Source organism: Antechinus flavipes, chromosome 1 (genome assembly GCF_016432865.1).
Source record: "Antechinus flavipes isolate AdamAnt ecotype Samford, QLD, Australia chromosome 1, AdamAnt_v2, whole genome shotgun sequence".
NCBI classification, from domain to species: domain Eukaryota; kingdom Metazoa; phylum Chordata; class Mammalia; order Dasyuromorphia; family Dasyuridae; genus Antechinus; species Antechinus flavipes.
In genome coordinates this window covers 160,352,419-160,375,314 of record NC_067398.1, presented here as the reverse complement: position 1 = coordinate 160,375,314, position 22,896 = coordinate 160,352,419, and the positions used below count along the sequence as shown (strand labels likewise).

The 22,896-nt window shown below is 36.9% G+C and overlaps 1 protein-coding gene across 1 annotated transcript in view; it reads right to left on the bottom strand.

Annotated features, from left to right (window-relative positions):
- ANKRD31 (ankyrin repeat domain 31) overlaps nucleotides 1-22,896 on the bottom strand; it is a 187,962-nt gene that overhangs the window by 11,110 nt on the left and 153,956 nt on the right. Inside the window, exons 23-24 of the mRNA XM_051971339.1 lie at nucleotides 19,442-19,582; nucleotides 7,259-7,361 (exon numbers count right to left, since the gene is read on the bottom strand). Coding sequence (XP_051827299.1) covers nucleotides 7,259-7,361; nucleotides 19,442-19,582 — 244 coding nt within the window. The remainder of the gene's footprint in view (nucleotides 1-7,258; nucleotides 7,362-19,441; nucleotides 19,583-22,896) is intronic.

Below are 22,896 nucleotides of genomic sequence, written 5' to 3'. Positions count from 1 at the left end.
TACAATCACCACCACCACCACCCCTACCACTGTTGCCAAACTGCTTATATGAAATTTCTGAAAGTTAATAATTCTAACTCACAATTTTATGACACACCTCAATGGTCTGAAGAATCATAAATTCTGAGTAAGGGAATGGTTCCCTTAGGTCTCCTGAATTTAATTCTGAGTTTCCCATTTCTCTTGCACATTACCCTATGAAATTTTGGTATATAAGATACTATTTATCTTTCCTCTACATTCTTTGAAATTTTCTTTCCTAGAAGCAAGGGTGTATATCAGATTATCCCCAGAACTGCCCTCTTCTGAGTATGGAGGGATCACTTCCTCCCATCATTCCCTTCATTTCCCATCCAGCAACCAAGTCCTTCATGGAATGAGCTCCAGGATAAAATTTCTCCTTGCTAGTATTTTTTTTTTCCTTTTGAAGCATGAAATGATCACTAAGGCAAGACAAAAAGTTATTAGCTGCTCTGTTTAAAAGATAGAGAATTCTAGCAAAGGTCTGGATAATTGAAATCTTCCATCAGTACTATATCATGTTTCTTCTGCCAGCTTTATAGTCTACTTCCCCAATCCATCTATTTCTTCTTTCTGATTCAGAAATTTATGGTAATATCTGATCACAAAATTTCTTCTGCTTCTCCCTTCATTGAGCTTCCTCCAAATGCTATGCTTTGCTCCTCTGATTTCTGTATTGTTTCACATGAATACGACTTCTTAATATGAAATGTTCCTCCTATCCTCTTATCTATTCTGTTTCTTTTGAATAAGATATACCTATCCAAAGACATTTCAATTGTGGGTTTTACCTTACTAAATCTCCATGATGTCAACTGAGGTCAAATTTGACTCTCAATGTTAGGACTTCTGGTTCTTCTGTTTTGTTACCTTAAATGTTGGGCATTTGTATATAGATATTTGAGGTCATGGGTTTCACTAGTTGTTCATTTCTTGAATTTTACCTCCTATGAATTTCTGGATATTTGAACTGCTATTCTTCATTCCATAGTTATTCTTTAATACATCTAGCTTGATAGATATTTAAAGACATTTTCTCCCTTCCCCCTCCTTTTTAGTTTAAAGCCTTTTTAATTAATTTGTAAGACATATGGCAAATAAATTCTATCAATAAACATTTTAAGTGCCTATTAAGTACCAGGCACTGTGTCAAACATTAGGAATGCAAAAAGAGGCAAAGACAGTCCCTAACCTCTAAAATTTATAATCTGATGGGAGAGGGGAAACAACAAACAAGTGAAATATATACAAAGTTGGCATATATAGGATAAATAGGAAATTATGAACAGAAGGAAGGTAATTAAGAAAGATTAGAAAAGGCTTCCAGTAAAAGATGGAATTTTAGTTGGGAGTTAAAGGAAGCCACAGAAGGCAAAAGGAAGAGTTGAACAGAGAGAGTATTCCAATATGGGAAACAACTAAGGAAATGCCCAGAATGGAGAGATGGAACATCTTGTTTACAGAACATCCAAGAAGCTAGTGTCATTGAATCAGAGTATGTAGCAGAGAGTAAAGAATAAGACTGGACTGGAAAGATAGGAGGGGAGTAGGTTATGAAGGGTTTTGAATGCCAAACAAAGCATTTTGTTTTTATATTCCTGGAGGTAATAGCGAGCCACTGGAGTTTGTTACACAGAGGAGTGACATGATCAGACTTGTACTTTAGGAAAATCACTTTGGTGGCTGGAGGATGGATTGGAGTGGGGAGAGACTCAAGGCAGGCAAATCTGCCTGCAGATTAATGCAGTAATCCAGGTGTGAGGTGATGAGGGCTTGAACCAGAGTGATGGTAGTGTCAGAAAAGAGAAGAGGGCATATACAAGAGAAGTTGCAGAGGTGAAATCAACAGCTTAGATATGGGGGCTGAGAATCATCATCACAGAGATGATAATTAAATCTATAGGAGCTGGTGAGATTATCAAATGAAATAGTAGAAAGAGAGAAGAGAAGGCCCAGCACAGAACCAACCCCAAGAGATACCTATGGTTAGAGAGTTAATTGCCTTTATGGGTATACTTTATTTCTGGCTGGGAGTATGTCATCCACATATTTTAAGCTATGGTTCGGAAGTAACAATCTTATTCTTAGATACTACCTTTTTGGCAGTTATCCATTTCTCAAATCAATTTTTCTCTTCTTCATGTCTTGTTTTCAGTGGATAATTGTTGGAATCTTTACAAATTGTTAAGTCATTAGAGTTGATAGAGACAATAATTATCTAATTTAGCATGGTTCAGTATCCTTAATCTAATCTTACAAGGAGATATTTTGGGCCAGAACCTGAAACAAGGTACTAAGTAGAACTAATTGATACAATGCTTGTGTTCACACCAGTACTCATTGCAGTTCACAAGTATGGGAGATTCACAAAGTAAACTTTGTGAATTCACACCTCCCTTGGGTGTGCCTCCAGAAGGAGGAGTCAACCTTTGGGAAATCATATATAAAGAGGCTCTTAGCTTCGGGTTAGAGAGTTACTTCGGGTTAGAGAGAGTTCAGCTGAATTAGATTGGAGAGGAACACTCTGGGACAGACACAGAGCACCCTGGGAGACTGAGAACCAGAAGCCCTTTTTCGGAGGCAAGACAGATTCATCTTGGAGCTGAATTGGAGGCTGAAGAAAACAGAGGCAGAAGCAAAGGACAAAGCTTCAACAGCTCTTGGAACTAAGCAGAGAGATAGGCCTCAACTAACCGAGCTATTTTGGAAGGAGAAAATAAACGTTTGCATTTTTATCAGCTGGCTGCATTTTGGATGATTATTACTTTCAACTACAACTAAGGCTGCCTCCAGAAAACCTCCCCCAGAGAGAACCATTATTATATTTATTTGAAAGAAGAAAAAGAACACCACAGATAATATCGAAGAAAACATGTTCTGTGTCCCTGTGTTCAATAATGTCTTGCCTAAGACTTTGTAAGTGTAGCCAGGATACTTTTAAAGTTTCTTCTGGAAGTATTAATTATGCTCACATGAATCACTAGAAATAGGGAGTAGTCTTCCATTTTGATAAGTCTGGGGAGGCTTTCTTTTATGTCTTAGAAGCATGGCCACTCTGTTAAGATCAAGAATACAAATTACTGAAGGAAAAGCAACAACTGCTGGGAAATTAAGTTTTCGCCATATGTGACAATAAGCTTCAAATAGATATGTGACCTAAGTAAAAGGTCACAGCATAAAAAATAATTAGAGAAGAGGAACTACCTTTAGAAACTATGCCTGACAGGAAATTCTTATTCAAACAATACAAAAGAGATAGTAAAAGACAAAATAGATGAATTACATAAAATCAGAAAGCTTTAATATGAAAAAAATCAAAGACAAAAAAGAATCAATGTTGGAAGGGACCATGAGAAGACAGGCCCTAAGTCATTATTGATGAAGCTGTGAATTTTTCTAAACTTAAAAAAAAATGAGAAATACAACTTAATTATGCATTCTCCTTGATCCAAAGATAGCACTACTGAACATGTATCCTTAAGTGATTAAGCACAGAAAGGTCACATATGTATGAAATTACTCATGGAAGCACTTTTTTGGTAGCAAAAAACTGGGGGGAAAAGTGGGTATTGACTAGAGAACCACTGAACAAATGATGATGTGTGAATTTAATGGAATATTATTATATCCTAAGAAGCATGACTATGAGGAACTCAGAGAAATACAGAAATATCTAAAGATTCAGAGCAAAGTAAGTAGAACCAAGAGAAAAATATATACAAAAACTCATAGTGTAAACAAAAACATCAATAAAAGGCAGCAAAATTCTGATTAATTGTAATGACCCATCTTAGGACAACTGGTAAAATTCTGTCTTCTTTTCAGAGAGGTGTGATTACGACTGCTCAGCATATTATATGCTATCAGATGTAATTACTGTGGCTATTGTTTTTCTTTTTATTCCCTCAAAGAATGATTGTGTATATGTATGGGGTGGGGGGTGTAAGGAGGAGAGTAGTATCCAATCTTTTACCTGTTGATTTCACCTTTGTAAATGCTATCACACTTGTTGAGGCCCTTATCACCTCACATCTGGGTTACAAACCTGCTAATATATCAATGGTAAGTGAAAGGAAAAGGCTGATAATCTTCCTGATGTGAATGGCCACCTTGAAGCATTTTTCTTTTAAAATTTCTGCTAACGTATGATACTGTATATGCTCCACAGTCAAGGATCTGATACTAAATCTTTCTGATTATTCTATATTACTTGACAATATTTTCTTATAGAAAAGGGAGAGAGCAAAAGTCACCTCCAAATGCTTCCCACATTCCTTTTTTACAACATGATTAAAGATTTAAAATTTTTCCAACTTTCTGAGTCCTTGGATTTCTGTCAGGCACCTCAAAACGATCAAATAAATATGAAACCCAAATCAAAGGAGTTATAGCAGAATTCCTGCCCAAAGCCTCCAGAATGCCAGCTGGGATCTGCTTGTAAATTCCTCAGCATAGACAAAGTTACTAAGAGCATCTGAATCTGGTTAGCACAATGTCACCCCCACAAATCTCGAATTAGCATTAACATTTCCTGAAACATCTGAAAGGGAGAATTGGGATTTTTTTTTTTAAGATAATCACGACAGGAAACAGCTCATGTTGGCAGCAGAAGGGGTAGTATAGCTAATTTCCAATTCTTTAGTTGTCAGAAGAAAAACAATGGAATTAGGGAAGTTCTGAGGATGAAGTAAAAGTCATTGTCCAATAAATTATTTGCTGCCCAGTTTATTTTTCTCCCCTCCCAAGCTCTCTAAGACTATGACATGGTAGAGATACTAAATAAAGAGGAGTTAGCAAGATATCATTGTTGGATTGAGAAAGAAAAAAAGTGATGTAATACAGTTTTGATTTTCTAAAATCTATAGAGGCCTTTATCTTCACAGTTGCCAGAATTAGAGAATGGACTATAATTCTGGCAAGGAGTGATTTTCTGCTTACTGGTGAACAATATGGTAAGTTCTGCTCCTAAGATTTGGTTAATTCCATCTGACTTGCAAAGTCAGGAGCCAAGAAGTACAGCCAAAATACAGTAGTACTTTGCTTTAAACTTGTCACAAATTTATCAAGCACCTATCAGGGATATGAATAATGAAATAATTCATTTCCATAAGAAACTTGCATTCTTTTGAAAGGATGTAACATTTAAATAGATAAGCAAAAATAAAATAATTTGAGATGGGAGAAAGCACTAACAACCGGGGGCATCAAGAAATACATTACTGAAGAGATGATGAGCTGTCTTGAAAGAAGCTAAGAATTCTAAGGGACATGGGTGAGGAAGGAGTGTATTCTAGGCATAGAGAGCAGCCCATACAAGGGCATGGAAGTGAGAGATGGAATACGAATTTCAGTTAACAAGATTAGCTGAAATATACAGTATATGAAAAAGAATAATGTGAAATAATGTCTGCAAAGTTAGATGGGGGACAGAATATATAATCCTTTAAATGCCAGATTAAAGGATTTATATTGTGGCCTAGAGGCAATAAGAAACTGATGAAGTAAGAAATTAATTTGAGTAAGATGGCAAAAGGCATTTGCCTTAGGAATAATGATTTGGCAGCTATATGGAAGATGGATTGAAGAGAGGAAGAAACTGAAAGCAGGAAGATCAACTAAAAGTCTATTGTAGTAAGGCCAGGGAGAAATCCAAAATTGGCATGGTATTTCAAAGTGTATTACATATAGTTCATTTCATCCTCACAACAATCTTATGAAGTAAAATATTTTTGTAGTAGAACTAATTGAAATGATTGTGTGACCACTGTTCAACAACATATGAGTAGGAATGGAGAAAGAATATAGTAGAGTTAACTCAAGTTTGGGCTTTGGCAAGGCACAAGCAGTGATAGGAGGAGATCCTTCCCCAAACACCCGAGTGCTAGTGCTTTCCCTTTGAGATTATTTTCTGTTTATTCTGTCTCTGTGTGTATATCATTATTTATTGTAGAGAACTCCCAGGAAGCTAGAAACTTTGGTAACTGGGATGTTCCCCTCCTCCTAAGAGTAATCAAGGGTGCATTTAAGCTTGAAATCATGAGAAAACATAAGGTCTTGGCACAATTACTGGAGCACTATGAACTTTATATAAGATTGCATCCCTAGGAACTAACAACATGTGTCAGAGAAATTAGAAAATAGAAACCAGGATTGATCACAGAACAATGCTTTTCATAATAACATATGGTTTTAAGATATGTAAACAGCATGATTTCTCTTAATAAACACCTCTGTTGAATTATCAGCAACCCAGTCTTCTTATTTTCAACTGCCACTAGCCCATTTGTGTTGCGCTGGTCACAACAATTTTTGTTTTCTTTCTTATTATAATGTAAATTCCTTGAAGTCAGGAATTTTATATTCAAAGTACTTAGCATAGTTTTGAGCATAAAATAAACCTTAATAAATTTTTGACTAACAAAGATGCAAAAGATTCAAGAGTAAAGGATAGTGTACAGCTGAACTGGTCAACTAGAATGAAAACTATGAAGGGAGGAAAGTGAAATCAGAGTAGGGGTACTAACTAGACTGTAAGTTGTGATGATAATAACAAATAGATTAGAAGAGTAATTTGTAATAGTGTATTGCGTTTTATGCAGTTTGTTACAAATAATACTCTTGTGCTGGAAAAAATAATGAAAGAAACTATTTCAAAGAAACCTGATAAAATTTGCATGAACTGATCCAGAATAAAGTGAGCAGGACCTGGAAAGCAATTTATATCATAACAACAGTATCGTAAAAACATGTAAGACTTAAGAAATTTAATCACCATAATAATCCAGGATGTTTCCAGAGAACCTATAGTAAAAACTGCACAGAGATTATAAACTTCAAATGCACAATGAGAAAACTATTTTTGGACATGACTGATATAGGAATTCCTTTTGCTTGACTATACAGCTTATAAATTTCCCCCTTCTTCCCAGTTTGAGGGAACTTGAAGGGGAAAAAAACAAGAAATGTTTCATAATTAGAAAAAGAAAATTTAATTAAAATTATTCTGAGATAGTATCCATAGGTTTCACCAGACTGCCAAGGGGGGGTCATGACCAAAAAAAAAAAAAAATGTCAAGAATCCCTAAATGAGAGAACTTCAGCAAAATTCTTTCAAGGAAAGAAACTATGAATAATAAAACAGATTTGCATAGAAAAGGCTATAGTTGAAATTGAGGTCTTTGAAAACATGTCTTGCATATTTAATCTACTGAAAACTAGGGTGTTGGTATAAACATACCTGACAGACAGGGCTGGTTTTCTTGCAACACTACATTTGGTTCTGTAATTATAGGCACTTCTTCAGTAATGTACTTACAGAGCTCTTTCCCAAGATATGTTACCTGTACATATTTAAACACAAGATATAAATTACACATAGAGAAAAAAGACCTCTCTTTCATAAATCAATTCCTATATAATATAATGTATGGATATGGTATATATTAGCAATATGATTTAAGCAACTATATAGTTAATTCTTCTCTCTCTTGATTACTTCTTGTCTATCCTGTATGTAGTTTGTTTTTACATAGCTGTTTGCATGTTGTATATTCCGTTAGATTAAGAGCTTCTCAAAGACATTTTTTGCCTTTCTGTGTATTCCCAGTACAGTGTCTGACGCATAAAAGAAACTTAATAAATGCTTATTGATTTTTTTAAAAATTTCTTTCTTACCCTCTTACCACCTCAACTCCTCTCCCTTGGGAACTAAGTAAAACAAACCCCACTACAAATTTCCACATTGGCTATACCAAATATATACTTGTGTGTGTATATAAATATACTTACTTATTTATATTTATATGTATATATACATATATAAGTATGCATATTTGTTTATTTCATTGTGCACTCTGGGTCCTTCACCTTTCAGGAAGTAGATAGCTTGTTTCATCATGAGCCTTTTGGTACTGTGGCTGGTCATTACATTGATAAGAGTTCCTAAATATTTATGTTTACCATATTGCTATCATTGCATAAACGATCTCCTGATTCTGTTCACTTCACTGCTTCAGTGTATACAAGTCTTCCCAAGTTTCTCTGAAATCACCTCCTTCATCATCTCTTACACTAGCATCTTTGGTGTGTGGGCTTGCTGAGACCTTTTCAGGGCTCCAAGAATCTGTAGCATGTGCAGGAGCCACATCCTAGTAACACCATCTTGGCAAACAGGCTAAACCAGGTTGAGACCAACCAAAAAAGAGGCCTCAAACCCGCTGGTGAGTTAGAGTGGTATCTACCCTTAGCATATGAAGACTTTCTCCTGGGCGTAATAATTGGATGAGACCATTTGTTCCAGCAGCCACAAAGGGAGCTTTAGCAGATGCTACAGTGCTCTTAGAGCTTGTCTGGACATTCAAGACGCCAAAGTCATCCATTACATGGAAGGCCACCGCCACTTGTTTTGACTTTTGTCTGGCCACTGGAATTCAATGACTGAATAAGTGAGGCTAACCCCTTTGTGCAAGTTGAGACATCATTGTATTGTCCTCTTCAAAAACAAAGGACAAACACCCCCAAATATAGCTTGCTTATCCATTCCCCAATTCATAAGCAACCCTCAGATTCCCATTATTTGCCACTTGAAAAGTTATATTTTTGTAAATCCTCAGTTTATTTTGCTTAGAATTACTCTCTCAATCTATTCTCTATTTCTCTCTCTTACTTTCCTCTCTTTTCCTCATATTTCTCTGTCAAATGTATTTCTGTACCAACTCTGTGTGTGTATGTGTAGTATTCCTTTAACTAGTTCAGATAAAAGTGAGGGTGAAGTATCAGCTATTATTCAACCCCTTTTCTTTATTTGTATAAATATCTTATTTGTGCTTAATTGTACGAGATAATTTTCCCTAACCCCTTTTCATCCTTTTCCCTTCCAATGTATTCCTCTTCTATTCACTTCCCATTTTTCTCTAAAGATCAAGACATAGCAGAACTATTTCCATGGCTTGTTTAGACTTCCTCTGTGATCGCTGATGATAATTAGGACTCAGAGGAAACACATGCATCATTTTCCTATATATTCTACTGTAAACAGTATATCCTTGTTTTGCCAATGATCATTATTCATTTATGTTTACTTTTAAGTTTTTCTTAATTACTGTGTTAAAATTTCAAAATTTATACATAGTTCTGATCTTTTCATTGGAATGCTTGAATTTCCTTTATTTAAAAGCTTATTTCTCCCCTTGTAGCATTATGTGTCAGTTTTTCTGGAAAAGTTATTCTTGATAAGTCAATGTCTTTTGCCTTCTAGAAAAAACATATTTCAAGCTCTCTACTACTATATAATGATGGTTGCTAAATTGTAGTTGATTCTGACTGTGGTTCTTTGGTCCTTGGATTTTTTTTTTCTGGCTGCATGCTATTATTTTTTTTCTTTTGGCTTAAAATCTCTGGATTTTGGCTGTTCTGAGGATTTTTAGAGTTTTTTTCAAGAGGTAACTTAAGGATTCTATTTCCACTGTGCCCTCGGTTCTAAGAGTTCTGGGAAGTTTTAAGATTTCTTGAAATATAATGCCTATGCTATTTTTCTTTCCCATGGTATTCAGATATCTGGATAATTCTTAAATTTTTTCTTCTTTATATGCTTTCCAGCTCAGTTATTTTTGATATGATATATATTTCCTTATTTTTTTTGACTTTGATATTTCTTATCACTTCATGAAGTTACTGGCTTCTGTTTGGTTTATTCCAATTTTCAAGAAGTTTGTTCCTTGGGCAATGTTTTGTACTTTTTGTGCAAAGCTATTAATGCCCTTTTAAATTCTTTCTTCTAAAACTCTCATTTCTTTTCTAGTTTTTTCTTCTAGTACATAAATTTTATTTACAGAAAAAAATTTAACTCTCTTTCTCTTTTTTTAACTATTACTTAATTTCTTCTAGGGTTTCTAGTTGAATTTGTGCCTAACTTGTGTTTTCTCTGAGGTCTTACTCATAGAAGCTTTGGAGTCATTCTCTTCTGTGTTAATTCTTGAGTGACTCTGACAAAATAAATAACCCTCATTATAGTGGAGTTCTTCTTATGTTTGCCCATTCTCTTTGGATCTGATGTTAGGCTGGACTCTGCAACATTTTTGGAAGGAAGATTTGGCTAGGTATTAATGCTGCTTTTTGGGATATCGAGTATTGTGGATATTCCATCATTTCAGTTTGGAGACCTGCAAGCTTTTCAGCGCTGATTTAGGATAAATTCCAATTGCTATTTCCATGGTTTGAGATCTATAAGTTCTGACCTGGGTTTTTGTCAGAGGAGCAGTAAAATGCTGCTAGACCCCGGCTTTATCAGTTAGCTAAGAAGTTGCACAGGTTTAAAATGACATAATTCAAGGTTCCCCTTTGGTCTGAAATTTCTGTCCTGGCTATGACTTTTTAAGGTGAACAAGATGCTGTTGCTGCTGGCTTCTCAACTTCCTTCTTCCTCAGCATACGGATCAGGGCCTCCTTATCCGAGAATGTCAGCTTCATGCACAGGTCTGTTTCTCATCAACCCCAGATCTTTGACCTAGAACTGGGTAGTAGTTCTACCCAGTTGAAACACAGCTGAAACAGAGAGTTGAAAAAACCTCTCAAGAGTCGTGTCCCAGTAAGAGTTTGGAGTACCCTGCATGACCTGGGACCTCGTTTTGTCTTGATGCAGAGCCCCTCCCTGGGCATTTAAAAGTTCCTGAGGTATGATCTTACCCAACCCAGTGTTCGGTATCAGCAGACTTCCCTGTCTTCCCTATGCTGATGTGGGTTATATAGCCAACTGTTTCATTGTGACTTTTTCTGAATAAAAAAAGAACTGGATACCAGTTCTGTTATGTAACTAAGAAGTAGGAAGTATGGATTATTTCTGTTCATGATTCTGTAGTTAACTGATGATGTTAGCCAAGCTCAACAACGCTAATCTCCAGCTCCTCCCATTATCCTCATCAAAGAGCTGGTGAGTTGGGCCCAGACCCAGCATGCTTTTACCTCACTTTTTTTTTTTTTTTTATGGTGAGGCAGTTGGGGTTAAGTTTCTTGCCTAGGATCACATAACTAGTTAAATGTCAAGTGCCTGAAATTACATTTGAATTGAAGGCCTCTTGATTCCAGAGTTGGTGCTCCATCCACTGAGCCCCTTTACTTAGCTTTAAAAGTCTTCATTTGAAGTGCACTGACACCAGTTGGGCTCTCTTTTTAGTGACCATAGCTAGCACCCAAGGTGTTACATGAGACCTTTAGCAACCTAAAAGAGATAATGTTCCCTCTAGTATGTTTAGGTAACTACAAGTCAATGATTTATACACAGGCAGAACTTGGCTTTATGAGTTCTGCACCATATGTTTAAACTCAAGGAAACTTTTTGTGTAGGAATCCAGAAACCTAGGATAGTGAGGTCTCAGAATGATGCTGAACTGACATCAGGATTTACAGACGATGCTGACAACTGTAAATATCCATTTATTTCAACAAACATCTCTTGCCTGCTACATGTAAGATACCATGATAGGCACTTGAGATATGTAGATAAGCAGATACCCTGTTTTCATGTTTTTACCTATAAATCAATGAGGAGAAATAGCATGTATACAAATATTTCACTTGGCAATGTTTTGTGAGAAACCTGAGAAAAGGGAGTTTCTAGATTATCCACCTTTCTAGATCATCTATCCACCTACCCTCTACCATTCTGGTAGGTCTGTCTATCTCTCTCTGTCTCTGTCTCTGCCTTTGTCTTTGTCTCTCTTTCTCCTCATATTATGCTTAGACATTCTTCTAATTGGGTACCCTAATTCCAGTCTATCCCTTCTAATTCATCTTCCACATGGCTGCTAACATGACATTGCTAAAGCACAGGTATGATTATATCACTCTCTTGCTCAAAAAACTCTAGTGACTCTAAGACACAATGCCATCTAGATTACAAAGCAAACTCTTTTATTTGACATTTTAAATCTTTCATACTACATCAAGCCTACTTTTCCAGACCAATTATACAATTGGCAGCTTGGTTACATAGTAGATAGAGAGCTTACTCTGGAGTCAGGAAGAACTGAATTCAAATCCAGATTCAGATACTTCCTAGGTGATTATCTCTGAACAAGGTATTTAATCTGTTTGCCTCAGTTTCCTCAACTATAAAATGGAGATAAATAGCATCTACCTTCCATGGTGATGGGAATCAAATGAGATAGTAATTGTTTGATTCCCATCACATGAGATAGTAATTGTTAAGTACTTAGCACAGTGCCTGGCACAGAGTAAATGCTATATAAATGTTAGCTATTATTACTTGCATTGTATACTTACATTCCTTGTGTAATATAGGTTTTTAAACTTGGGATACTTTACATAGGATTCTCCTAATTCTTCCAAGGGTTGAGAGAATGATGACAACACTGAGAGACTTCATGAGGGGAGGAATTAATGCAAAAATTTTGGAAAAGAGAGAGACTATTCCTGCTTTGAGATGGAGATTTAATGAGGTTTCAGACTCTGTTTGGGACCAGCTCTAAGTAGGAGAATGAGAAGACTCTCTTGAAGAACACGAGAGGAAGCCAGGGCCTTCACATGTCCCTGATTTCCTGTTTGCCTCCTTTGAGAAATTGGGAAATTTTTCCTTGGATGAAATCCAGGGCCTCTTTTCTGATTGAATAGGGATGAAGAGTGTGTCTTTTCTCCTAGACTCAGCTCCTTTCCCAGGTAGTAGCATTGAGTTATCATTCTGTCAATTAGGAGTCATGCTCCAGGCTAGAAACTGTGATTACACACTAATTTGTCATTTTCCATCTTTGTGTCTTTACATAGGCTATCTCCTAGGCCTAGAGTAAACTCCCTTTTCATCTCCTCTTTCTAAAATAGCTTATTCAAAGCTCAACTTCAGAATCATCTCCTACATGAAACTTCTCCTGATCACCCTTCTTGCCTGTCCTCCCATTTACGTTGTGTATATTTTGTCTTTACTTATTTAATGCTCTGAGCATGCCCAATTCACCTAACATGGAGACACTCACAAGGTAGACCCTAGGGCCCTGCTTTTAGGAAACATCCTATATTTGACTATCATGTGGGTAGAAGGGGACCTCTTTCCCACTAGGCTGCCTAGCTGCCCACTTTAGGCACTGTAGATTAGCATTTTACTCTTGTTTTCTTTGTCCTTCCAGTTTTAGATGTGATTGTGGAATCTCTATTGGACCCAGACTTGAGCCATAATGTCTCTGAATTCAAGATTCTAGACTAAATGTTACATACAGCTCTGAGGGAGCCCTGAGAATCCAGGGTACCAGAGAGTCAGTCTAAAAGTGTTTTTATAGTTGGAACCGCATTAAGCTGTGAACCTATTCTCTTCCCCATCCTTAGAGTCTGAGGTGGTATAGGAGGGTATTATGCTCCCAGTTGCTGGGAGGAAATTTATGGGTTTTTTTTTAAATCATAGTTTTGAAATAAATATTCCTTTATAAAAGCTAATCTGTTAAGTGGTTAAATTGAACTGGTCCTAAAGGAACTCCTAAAATTGGAGGAAAACCATTAGTGGGTATTGGAGTCAATAGCAGAGAAAATGGACTCCTCCCCACCCTCCAACTCCCCTTGGGGATATTTTACCTCTCTTAAAGGGTAAAATTTAATACATATGACAAAGGGAGGCAGTTGAGGACCAGAATATGCAAGGTGACAATTAAATCTACATTTTTTTCCCCATGATGGAATATATATTCTTGGAGAAGAGGCATATTTCATTTTTGTTTTTCAATTATGTAACACCTTGAAAAAGTATGTAGTCCCTCATTTGAGTCTTGAGTAAGTAAGAGTTGGGGAAAGGAGAGAGGATAGAATAGCATGAGAAAGGGTATTATTATTAAGTTCTTTTTGGCTACAATATAGAACAGATAAATAGGAGTAGTATAAAATAAAGTTGGAAAAGTAAGTTAGAACCAACTTATGGAGGAACTTGAATGCCAGAATAAGGATTTTATACACTTTAATTGTAATAGGAAGTCACAGAAGCATTTGGAAAAGAATAATGTTATCAGAGCAGAAGATTACATGAGTAATGGTGTAAAAGATGAATCAAAGAATAGTCAAAAATTCTAAGAGTTTTGAGTCAGACTTTGGCTTCTTCATTGGTTCAGACTTACGACATACTTCTACGACATACTTTAACAAAAGAAAGGGTATTCATTAGTACTGAAAGAAAAACCAGCAAAGTCACAGCATTGACTCATTGCTACAAATGTTAGATATAAGTCCTCTTGTCCCTATATTTGTTGGCAACCCCAGTCAGAAGGGTATATGCTTATGATTATGGTAAGTCCAGCAAGCCTGAGATATCCCAATTATTCATGCACTAGGTTTTTATGCTTCAGCTGACAAGGGAAGCTGTGTCAGTCCTTCTAGCTTTAGCCCTCTGGATCAATTAAATCTCATTGCCTTGTTGGGCTAAACTAGCCTATTTGACAGGGACTTTCCAGTCTTCTTAGGCCATATATGGTATGTAAATTTCTAGCTGTGCAATGGCACCAAATTAGTAGTAGGTGTCACTTCTACAGAAGGCCATTTCAATAGTCTACAAAAGAAGAGATGAAGGCCTGAAGCAGGATCCAGATAAACTGGATCTGAGATCTATTGTTAATGTAGAATTAATAGGTCTTAGTCACTAACTAGATGTGGGTGAGGTGGGTAAGAGAGAAAGAAGAGTCAAAGATGACCCTTCGGTTAGAATTCTAAGTTATTTATTGTCTTATCAGAGAGGGAGGAGTAGATTATGTGAGGAAAGATAATGAATTCAGTTTTGGATAGGTTTAATTTGAGGTGTTGGCCAAACATCCAAATAGTGATATCTAGCCTGCAGGTATAAATATTGAACTCCAGGGAAAGCTGAGGAGGGGACTACAGATTTGAATCACTTACATAAAAATGCTAAAATGAAGTCATGGAAATGGATGAGAATATATAAAGAAAAAACTGTCAAAGACAGAACCTCACCTGGGGAAGACACATGTATTAAAAAACAGAGGTATAGGGAACCAGGAAAGGAGGCACAGAAAATCATATTTAGGAAGTTAGGAAAACATATGAATGTGTCAAATGCAAACCATTTGATAGGAAAACCATGCAAAATATACCTGGGTAGCTCTTCCTGCTGAAATAGATAAGGAAGAGACAGGGCTAAGAAGGAGGGGGGTTATCAATAGTGTCAAATAATTATAGCTAACATTTCTTTAGCTCTTTAAAGTTTGCAAAGTGGTTTTACATGTTATCTCATTTGATCCTCACAATAACCCTAGGAAGTAGCTATTAGGATCCCATTTTACACATGAGGAAGTTGAAGTTATATGACTTACTCAGGCTCATGCAACCAGTACCTATCTGAGATGGCATTTGAATTCATGTCTCCATGTCCAATTCTCAATCCACTATACCACCTAGCTGCCTCCCCAAACACTGCAGAGATCCAGAAGTAGGAGGACAAAAAAAGTCACTTTTTTCCCCTTTTCTTTAAGGAGATCATTAGGGACTTACAGCTGTTTAGGAGAGAGACAGCTGTTTCAATGGGGTAACTAACTTAATTCCACTTAGTTGTAGTCAGAAGCAAGCTGGCAAGAGTCACATAACTCAGTCTCTAAAACATGCACTGTTCAAACTGAGTCTCAATGTAGCTGAAGCTCTGGCCCATATATTTGCCACATGATAGAAGGAACACAGGAAAAGCTGAAGGCTGGGTTCACATTTTGCATCCTAAACCTGCTCTTTCGCAGCTCTTATTTGCCTGATCATGAGGAAAGTCAGTAGTGGCACAGGGCTTCCAATTTTCTTAAAATTATATTAAGATGAGGTCAGGTATGTTTGGTGAAGTGGCAGTGGTGGAAAAATCCATGGACAACAGCTGGGTATGTTCTTGCTCTAGTCAATTTGAGACAACTTAACAAACATTTGTTAAATGCCCACTCAGTACAAAGCCAATTTCTTTCCTTGTGTATATTATTGTTGTTATTCAGTAGGATCAGACTCTTTGTGATCCCATTTGGGATTTTCTTGGCAAAGATAGTGGAGTAGTTTTTGCCATTTTCTTCTTTTTAGCTCATTATATGGATGAGGAAACTGAGGTAAACAGGCTTAAGTGATTTGGGTCAGGATCACACAGTTAGTGAGTGTCTGAGACTTAATTTGATCTCAGGAAGAGTCTTCCTGACTCCATGTCTGGAACTCCATCCACTTTATCACTAGTGCCTTTCTGCAGGGCAGTGACCTTGTCTCCCAAAGATCCTGCTACTTTCTCAGTATCACTGAAAGCATAAACTGTAGAGTTGTTTTGGAATTAGGGCAGCCTCTACAAGACCTAAATGACACAGGAAAAAAACTGGAGCTGGAATCAGAGGACCTAGACTCAAATCCTTCTCTGATACAATGTAATCTTGGGCAGTCCAGCATTCATTTCTTCATTCCACACACACTATTCCCCTCAGCTTTAACTAAATTTTCTTCTGTATAATGAAAATCAAACTAGTTATCTTCTGAGGCAAAAGAGGAGGTGGTAGGAAGCCTTTTATGCCAAGGCATCTCTGTACTTCTCCTTTCCTATCCCTTATCTTACATGATTATATAACATTTTTAAAATAATGTATGCATCTTTGAGTCCTTTAATTTTTAAAGACAAAGAGAAAGCAAAACAGTTGTTTCCCTGATACAAGCTCATTAGGACCTAAATTAGAGTGAGCTAGTTAAATGCAACCTTTTAATTTACCCAATCCTTTTTTGTTTAACAAGTTATCAAACTTATGGAAAATTAATTGTCATCAGGCCCCTCAAACCAATTATAGGAATCTCTGAATATATGAATCAAGTATAAGTCATGACCACTTCAAACTGCAGAAAGCAAGTTTTACAAGTTTTCCATATTTAGGAATGAAGAAGAGAGGGAAGGAAATGGTGTTTGCTTTTATTTACATCTCATACATTTCAAAGTAAATCCTCAAATAGAATTTATGGATTTTCTTTAAGGAATTCATTTAGAAACAAAAACAGATTTTTATTTTTTTCTGAGACTGGAAATATTTCTCAGGTGAAACAGTATTTGCAAAAAAAAATTTAGAAGTAAAGGAATGTAAAAGAATAAACATTTTGCACATGAGGAGCTGGCCTAAGCCAAAATTGTGAGATTTGTCTCATTGTTTGTTGAATAATTGAATAAATGCCACTCTGCTTCTAACTTCTGCATTTTTGTCAATGATGCCGTTCAGTCATTTCCGTATGACTTTTCAGGACTCCACTAGGAGTCGTCTTGACAAAGATAGTGGAGTGGTTTGCCATTTCCTTCTTTAGGTCAATTTATAAATCAGGAAAGTGAGGCAAACAGGTTTAAGTGACTTGCCTAGGGTCACACAGTAGAGAGTGTCGGAGGTCAAATTTGAACTCAAATTTTCCTAACTCCAGGCCCACCAAGTTGCCCACAGCAAGGGTGTCCCCATCCTTTTATTCATCCAGTTTTACTTCCTCAGAGTTATCCTCAACTTTCTTCTTTCTCTCCCCTACCCCAACACCAATCTGTTGCTACTTCTTGTTGGTTCTATCTCTATACTATATCTCCCATCTTTCCTTTTCTTCCCACTCATGTTGCCACCCTTCCCTTCACCTCACTTCAGTTTTTTTACTTCAACAATCCCCTAATCAGTCTCTGTGCCTCCATTCTTCCTTTCTCCAGTCCATGTCCACATAGCTATCAAGCAGAAATTGCTCAAACCGAAGTCTGACCATGTCACTCTCCTGCCTGTAAATCTTTAATAGTTCCTAATTGCCTCTAAAGTAAAATACAACTCTTCTTTTTGGCCTTTAAAAAAGCTCTTCACAGTATGGTTCTTTCCAAATTGCTTTGAAACTCCTCCCTTTCCCATGTTTTATATAACAGCCAGAGTGGTTTCCCATGTATAACTTTCTATCTCCTCTCTATGTAGCCTATCTTCCATGATCTTTTTCCTTCTACCTCTACCTTCTACCAAATTATTCACTTTGTTCCATTCAAGACTGAGCTCAATTGTCAATGGTTTTTCTTGATTCCCCTAGTAGTTAGCTTTCTCTCCCCCCAATATATATATATTTGTATATGTTTTGAATTTATGATATGCTGTTCTCATCCACCCCAGGAGAATGTAAATTCCTTGGGAGCAGGGAATATTTAATTTTGTCTTTGTATTTCTACCTCCTTGTACAATGTTGAAAAGCCCCTTCCCAACTTTTCCTCTTATTACAGTTTCTTTCCTGACAAGAGAAAATGTGCTAGGTATTAATGATTGATGCTGAAATCTCTTTCTTTGATCTTCATCCTACCTGATCTCTCTGCAGAATTTGATGGGGTTAAATCACACCCTTCTTTTGGATATTCACTCTTGCTATCACTGGTTCTCTTCCTAACTGTTTGATCATTCCTCTCAGAGTCCTTTGCCAGATCCATTTCCCTTTTATGAGGCATGGGCTTTCTCTAAGGCTCTACTCTTTTCTCAAAACTCTCTCCTTTGGTGATCTCATCAGGTCCAAGGATTCAACTGTAATTCAGGAAAATCAACCCCCAAGTCTATAAATCTAGCCCTAACCATTCTCCTGAGTGCCAGTCCTAAAACATCAATTGTCATTACCACCTCGATGTCCCATTGGCAGCCAACTCATATGTCAAATTGAACTCCTTACTTTCACCCTGCTCTGTTCACTCCCCCAGCTTCTCCATACTCCATATTTCATCAATACTTTGAGGGATGTCCTCTTCAGTGTGGGCACTTCCTTCCCTCCGGGCTTTAAGAGCCCTGTCCTATATTCTGAGGTGTCTTTTTTCCATGCCCTTCCATAACTCCTGCATAGAGGACATTACCAACATGCTGGAGGCCTCACCCTCAGCCTTTTAATATTTTGTACTAGTTTAGTATAATATTTTAATTATCCTTATATGACCAGCTCATTTCTTTTTCTGGTATGTCCTCAATGACTTCTTTTATGCTACTTTACTTCACACACCATCCTTGGGAAGTTAATGAAGCTCATTTAGACCCACTTACAACCCACTGTTCTTTAGGTCATGCATAATTTTGATTTTCCTGAGATCTAAAAATCATTTCCTATGATTCAGAGTCATATGGAATCCAAGGCTGGTGTTTTATTTTGTTTACAAATATGTTTAGAGGTCAAGAAATAGTTTGAGATCATTAAAAGTGATAGCAATTTCTGAAATGTAATTTTCCATTTGGATCAAGCTTTTTGTCCATTTGCAATGCCTATCCAAGATCTATGTTACAGACTAACTCAGACTGCCCAATCCAACTTCTAGATCTATTGGCATCTCCATTCAACTTTTGAGAGAAACCTCCTTCAGAAACCTGCTACAGAAAAATCCTATATTCATTAAGAGATCACTTTTTTTCTAATTAATATTAAACTTAGGGGAATACAAGATGATCTATAAACCCACCTTATTCCATACATACTTCCAGGTCACAGAAATGTTACTTCCTAAAAGTGCCTTGATCCAGGTGATTGGGTTTTGATAAATCTCACCATTTTTTGCTTTGATTTTACCATTTTGTAAGATACTGGCTTTGTAGGTGGCATCCTAAAATGAAAATTTTGAAAAAGAGAAGAGATTATAAAGTGATTTCCTTGAAGTATAAGCAACATTAAGAAAATCTCAACAAGGTTCAAGTTACAGTAGATAATTTAAACTAAAATTTGAATTACTAAAGTTAATTTGATGAAATTTAGACAATCTACAAATTTCATAATCAGCATTCTGATTCTATAAGTTGATTTTAAGATAGTAACCCCAAATGACCTCAAATTAGGAAGGATGACAGGCTGTCATTTAGTTTTTTGTTCAATCATTTTCAGTTAAGTCCAATACCATTTGAGATTTTCTTGGCAAAAAGTGGTTTGCCATATTCTTCTTCAGCTCATTTATCAGATGAAGAAACTGAGGCAAACAAGGTTAAGGGACTTGACTAGGGTCACACTGCTAATAAGTGTCTGAGGCCAGATTTGAGCTTGAGAAGATGAATTTTCCAGATCCAAACCCAGTGCTCTATCCACTTCACTACCAAGCTGCCACAGTCATTTAGTATTAAATTCCTATTAGAGGTAATTCCTATTATTCCTAGGTTGCCTCCTTTATCACTTCCCCTACTTTTTGCCTAAAATCTAGTCTTTATCCAGGTCTAACTTCACAAATCTCTTGAAAGAATAATAATACAAAGTTAAGTTACCTAGTTGTTTACTTGTTGTCTTTCTAGTTAGACAATGATTTTCCTGAGGGCAGGGATTGTTTTGTACCTTTCTTTGTATCCCCAGTTTTTAGCACAGAGCAGGTGCTTAACAAATACTTATTGACTTAAGCAATAGATAGGAAGCTACCAAGCTAAACAAAAGTCACTTCAAATTCCAATGAGAATTGTCAAAACCTAAAAATACTAACACACAAAGGCAAAGCATATAGGAAACAAAACTGAACTGCAAAAATATCCTTTGTGTATATATTCATACCTGATTTCACTGGAAATTAAAACTTCTTAGGAAGGAACTCTCTCTACTAATATAGACAGTCAAATATGTCATTGAACCATAGATCTAGAGCTGGAAAGGAAATCAAACACCATCTAGTCAAACTTCCTCATTTTACAGATGAGGAAACTGAGGGTCAGTGAGATTAAGTTTTTAGTCTACAAATAGTATGCATCAGAAGTGGGATTTAGATTCTGGTTCTCTGTCTGCAGTCATGGCTTTTTTTTTTTTTTTGACTCAACCACACAACACCAGTTGTCTGGGGCACTGGGAAGCCAAATGACTTTGCTTAAGGTTACACAGTCAATAAATATCAGAAGAGGGACTTGAGCCTCCGTCTTTTTGGCTCTAAGACCCTCTTTCAAAAATGATTTTTTAAAACTGTTATTTGTAACAAAGTACAGAAGTGTCACATCTAAAAAAGAATATACTGTTCTCCAGCTCTTAAAACAGCTAACAAAATGTGACATGGCAATGGTACCACAGAAAAGTGTGACAAGGGGAAAAAGAATCTTGACATCAAAAACTGTTTTCTGTGGGGTATCAGATTGCTTTTCTATTCATTTTAGCTAGGCTTGGCATACACCCTAGGCAGAAGATAGATACTGAGCTTATTCTAAATGCAGATTTCTAATCCTTTCTAGTGGACAAGTTGCTAGATAGCACAGTGTTAGTCGTGGTCATTAATCTTCACAATGTCCTCACTTGGGCCGACTGAGATACTCCTCATAAAGGGCTGAGATTGCTTGGGTTCATGGTACTGAATGAAGTCTTGGTACAGTGAAAAGATCAATAGATTTGGAGTCAGAGGAACTGGGTTCAAATCTAGCCACTGCTGCTGTTCTTAGAATCCAATCTCCTTATTTGTAAAGCAAATGAGTTGGATTAGGTAATCTTTCTGGTTCTAAAGCTGTGACTCTATGATCCTTTCCAGATTATAGAAGCCACAGGAAATATTTCAGCCAGTATATTCTAGCAAAACTTTTGGGTAGGATAGAGGGACGATCCTAGTATGAGCAAACAAAAGTCACTGGCCTGCGATACAGCTCTTGTAACTGAAAGGACCACACAGAAGTAATGCCTGAAACAGAAAATAAGGCTAATAGCCAAGTTTCCTCTTCTAGATCATTGTTTGGACTGTAATGTCCAAAGAAGAAACCAGGCCAAAATCATACATATAAACAAATTCAAGGAGTATACTGGGAGATGAAGTCTAGACTTTAGGAATCGAGCAGAAAATGTAATGCTAAGATAAAACTTGTAATTTGTTGCATTTACCATATTTTTGGGTACATGGGAAATATTAAGTTGGCCATGTGACACTGAGACTACCCTTCCTGTGCAAACCTTTAATTAGCCTGGAATGAACAGAGTTTTGCCCAAAAGGGCTGACAGAAGGAGTGTCTGTCCTCACTGTGAGAGGGGACTACACCTTACCTCACCAGGTGCCTTATGGTACTTGGGTTAACATGTGGTATGCCTAGTCCTAGGTCATTCTCTCTCGGGTTCCTTTCTCTCAGAACTCCCCTTCCCTTTAGTCTTTAGGACAAGGCTCAGATAAGGCTCTAGGGTGAGAGGCTGCCCCTTCTCTGACTACAACTGTTCCTTATCAGATTATCTTCTGTGCTTCTGAGCCTCCTGGGCTCCTCCATTCCAACTCTCTCCTGGTGCTCCTCCTACCTCTCTGACTTCTCCTTCTCTGTCTCATTTGCTGAATCTTCCTCCAGATCACATCCTTTAACTGCAGGTATCCCTCAGGGTTTTGTCCTGGGTCCTCTTCTCTTCTCCCTCTACACTACTTCACTTGGTGATCTCATCAGGCCCATGGATTTAATTACCATCTCTATGCTGATGGTTCTTGAATCTACTTATCTTACTCCAAACTCTGCTGCATCTCCAATCTTACATCCCCAACTACCTTTCAGACATTTTAAACTGAATGACCCATAGAAGTTTTAAACTCAAAATGTCCAAACAAAACACCTTCCATTTAGCCACTAAAGTGATTTTTTTTCTAAAATAAAGGTTCAGTCATGTTACCCCCATGTTCAATAAACTACAAAGGCTATCCCCTTTAAGGGACAAATAAAAAAGTCCTACTTGACTTTCAAAGCTCTTCAAAATCTAACACTCCCCCCCCCTACTTTTCCATCTTCTTATATTTTACATCATTCTAAATAGTGACAATTCTGCTGTGCAGTGACACTGGCCTGCTGGCTGTTTCACTAATGAGACCTTCCAGGTTTTTTTCTGGTGGTTCCTTATGGCTTTTGTTTCCTTTAAGTAGCAAGTAAAATCTCATCTTTTATTAGAGGAATTTTTAACCCTCTTTAATTATAGCATTTTCTCTTTGTTATTTCCTCCATATATGGT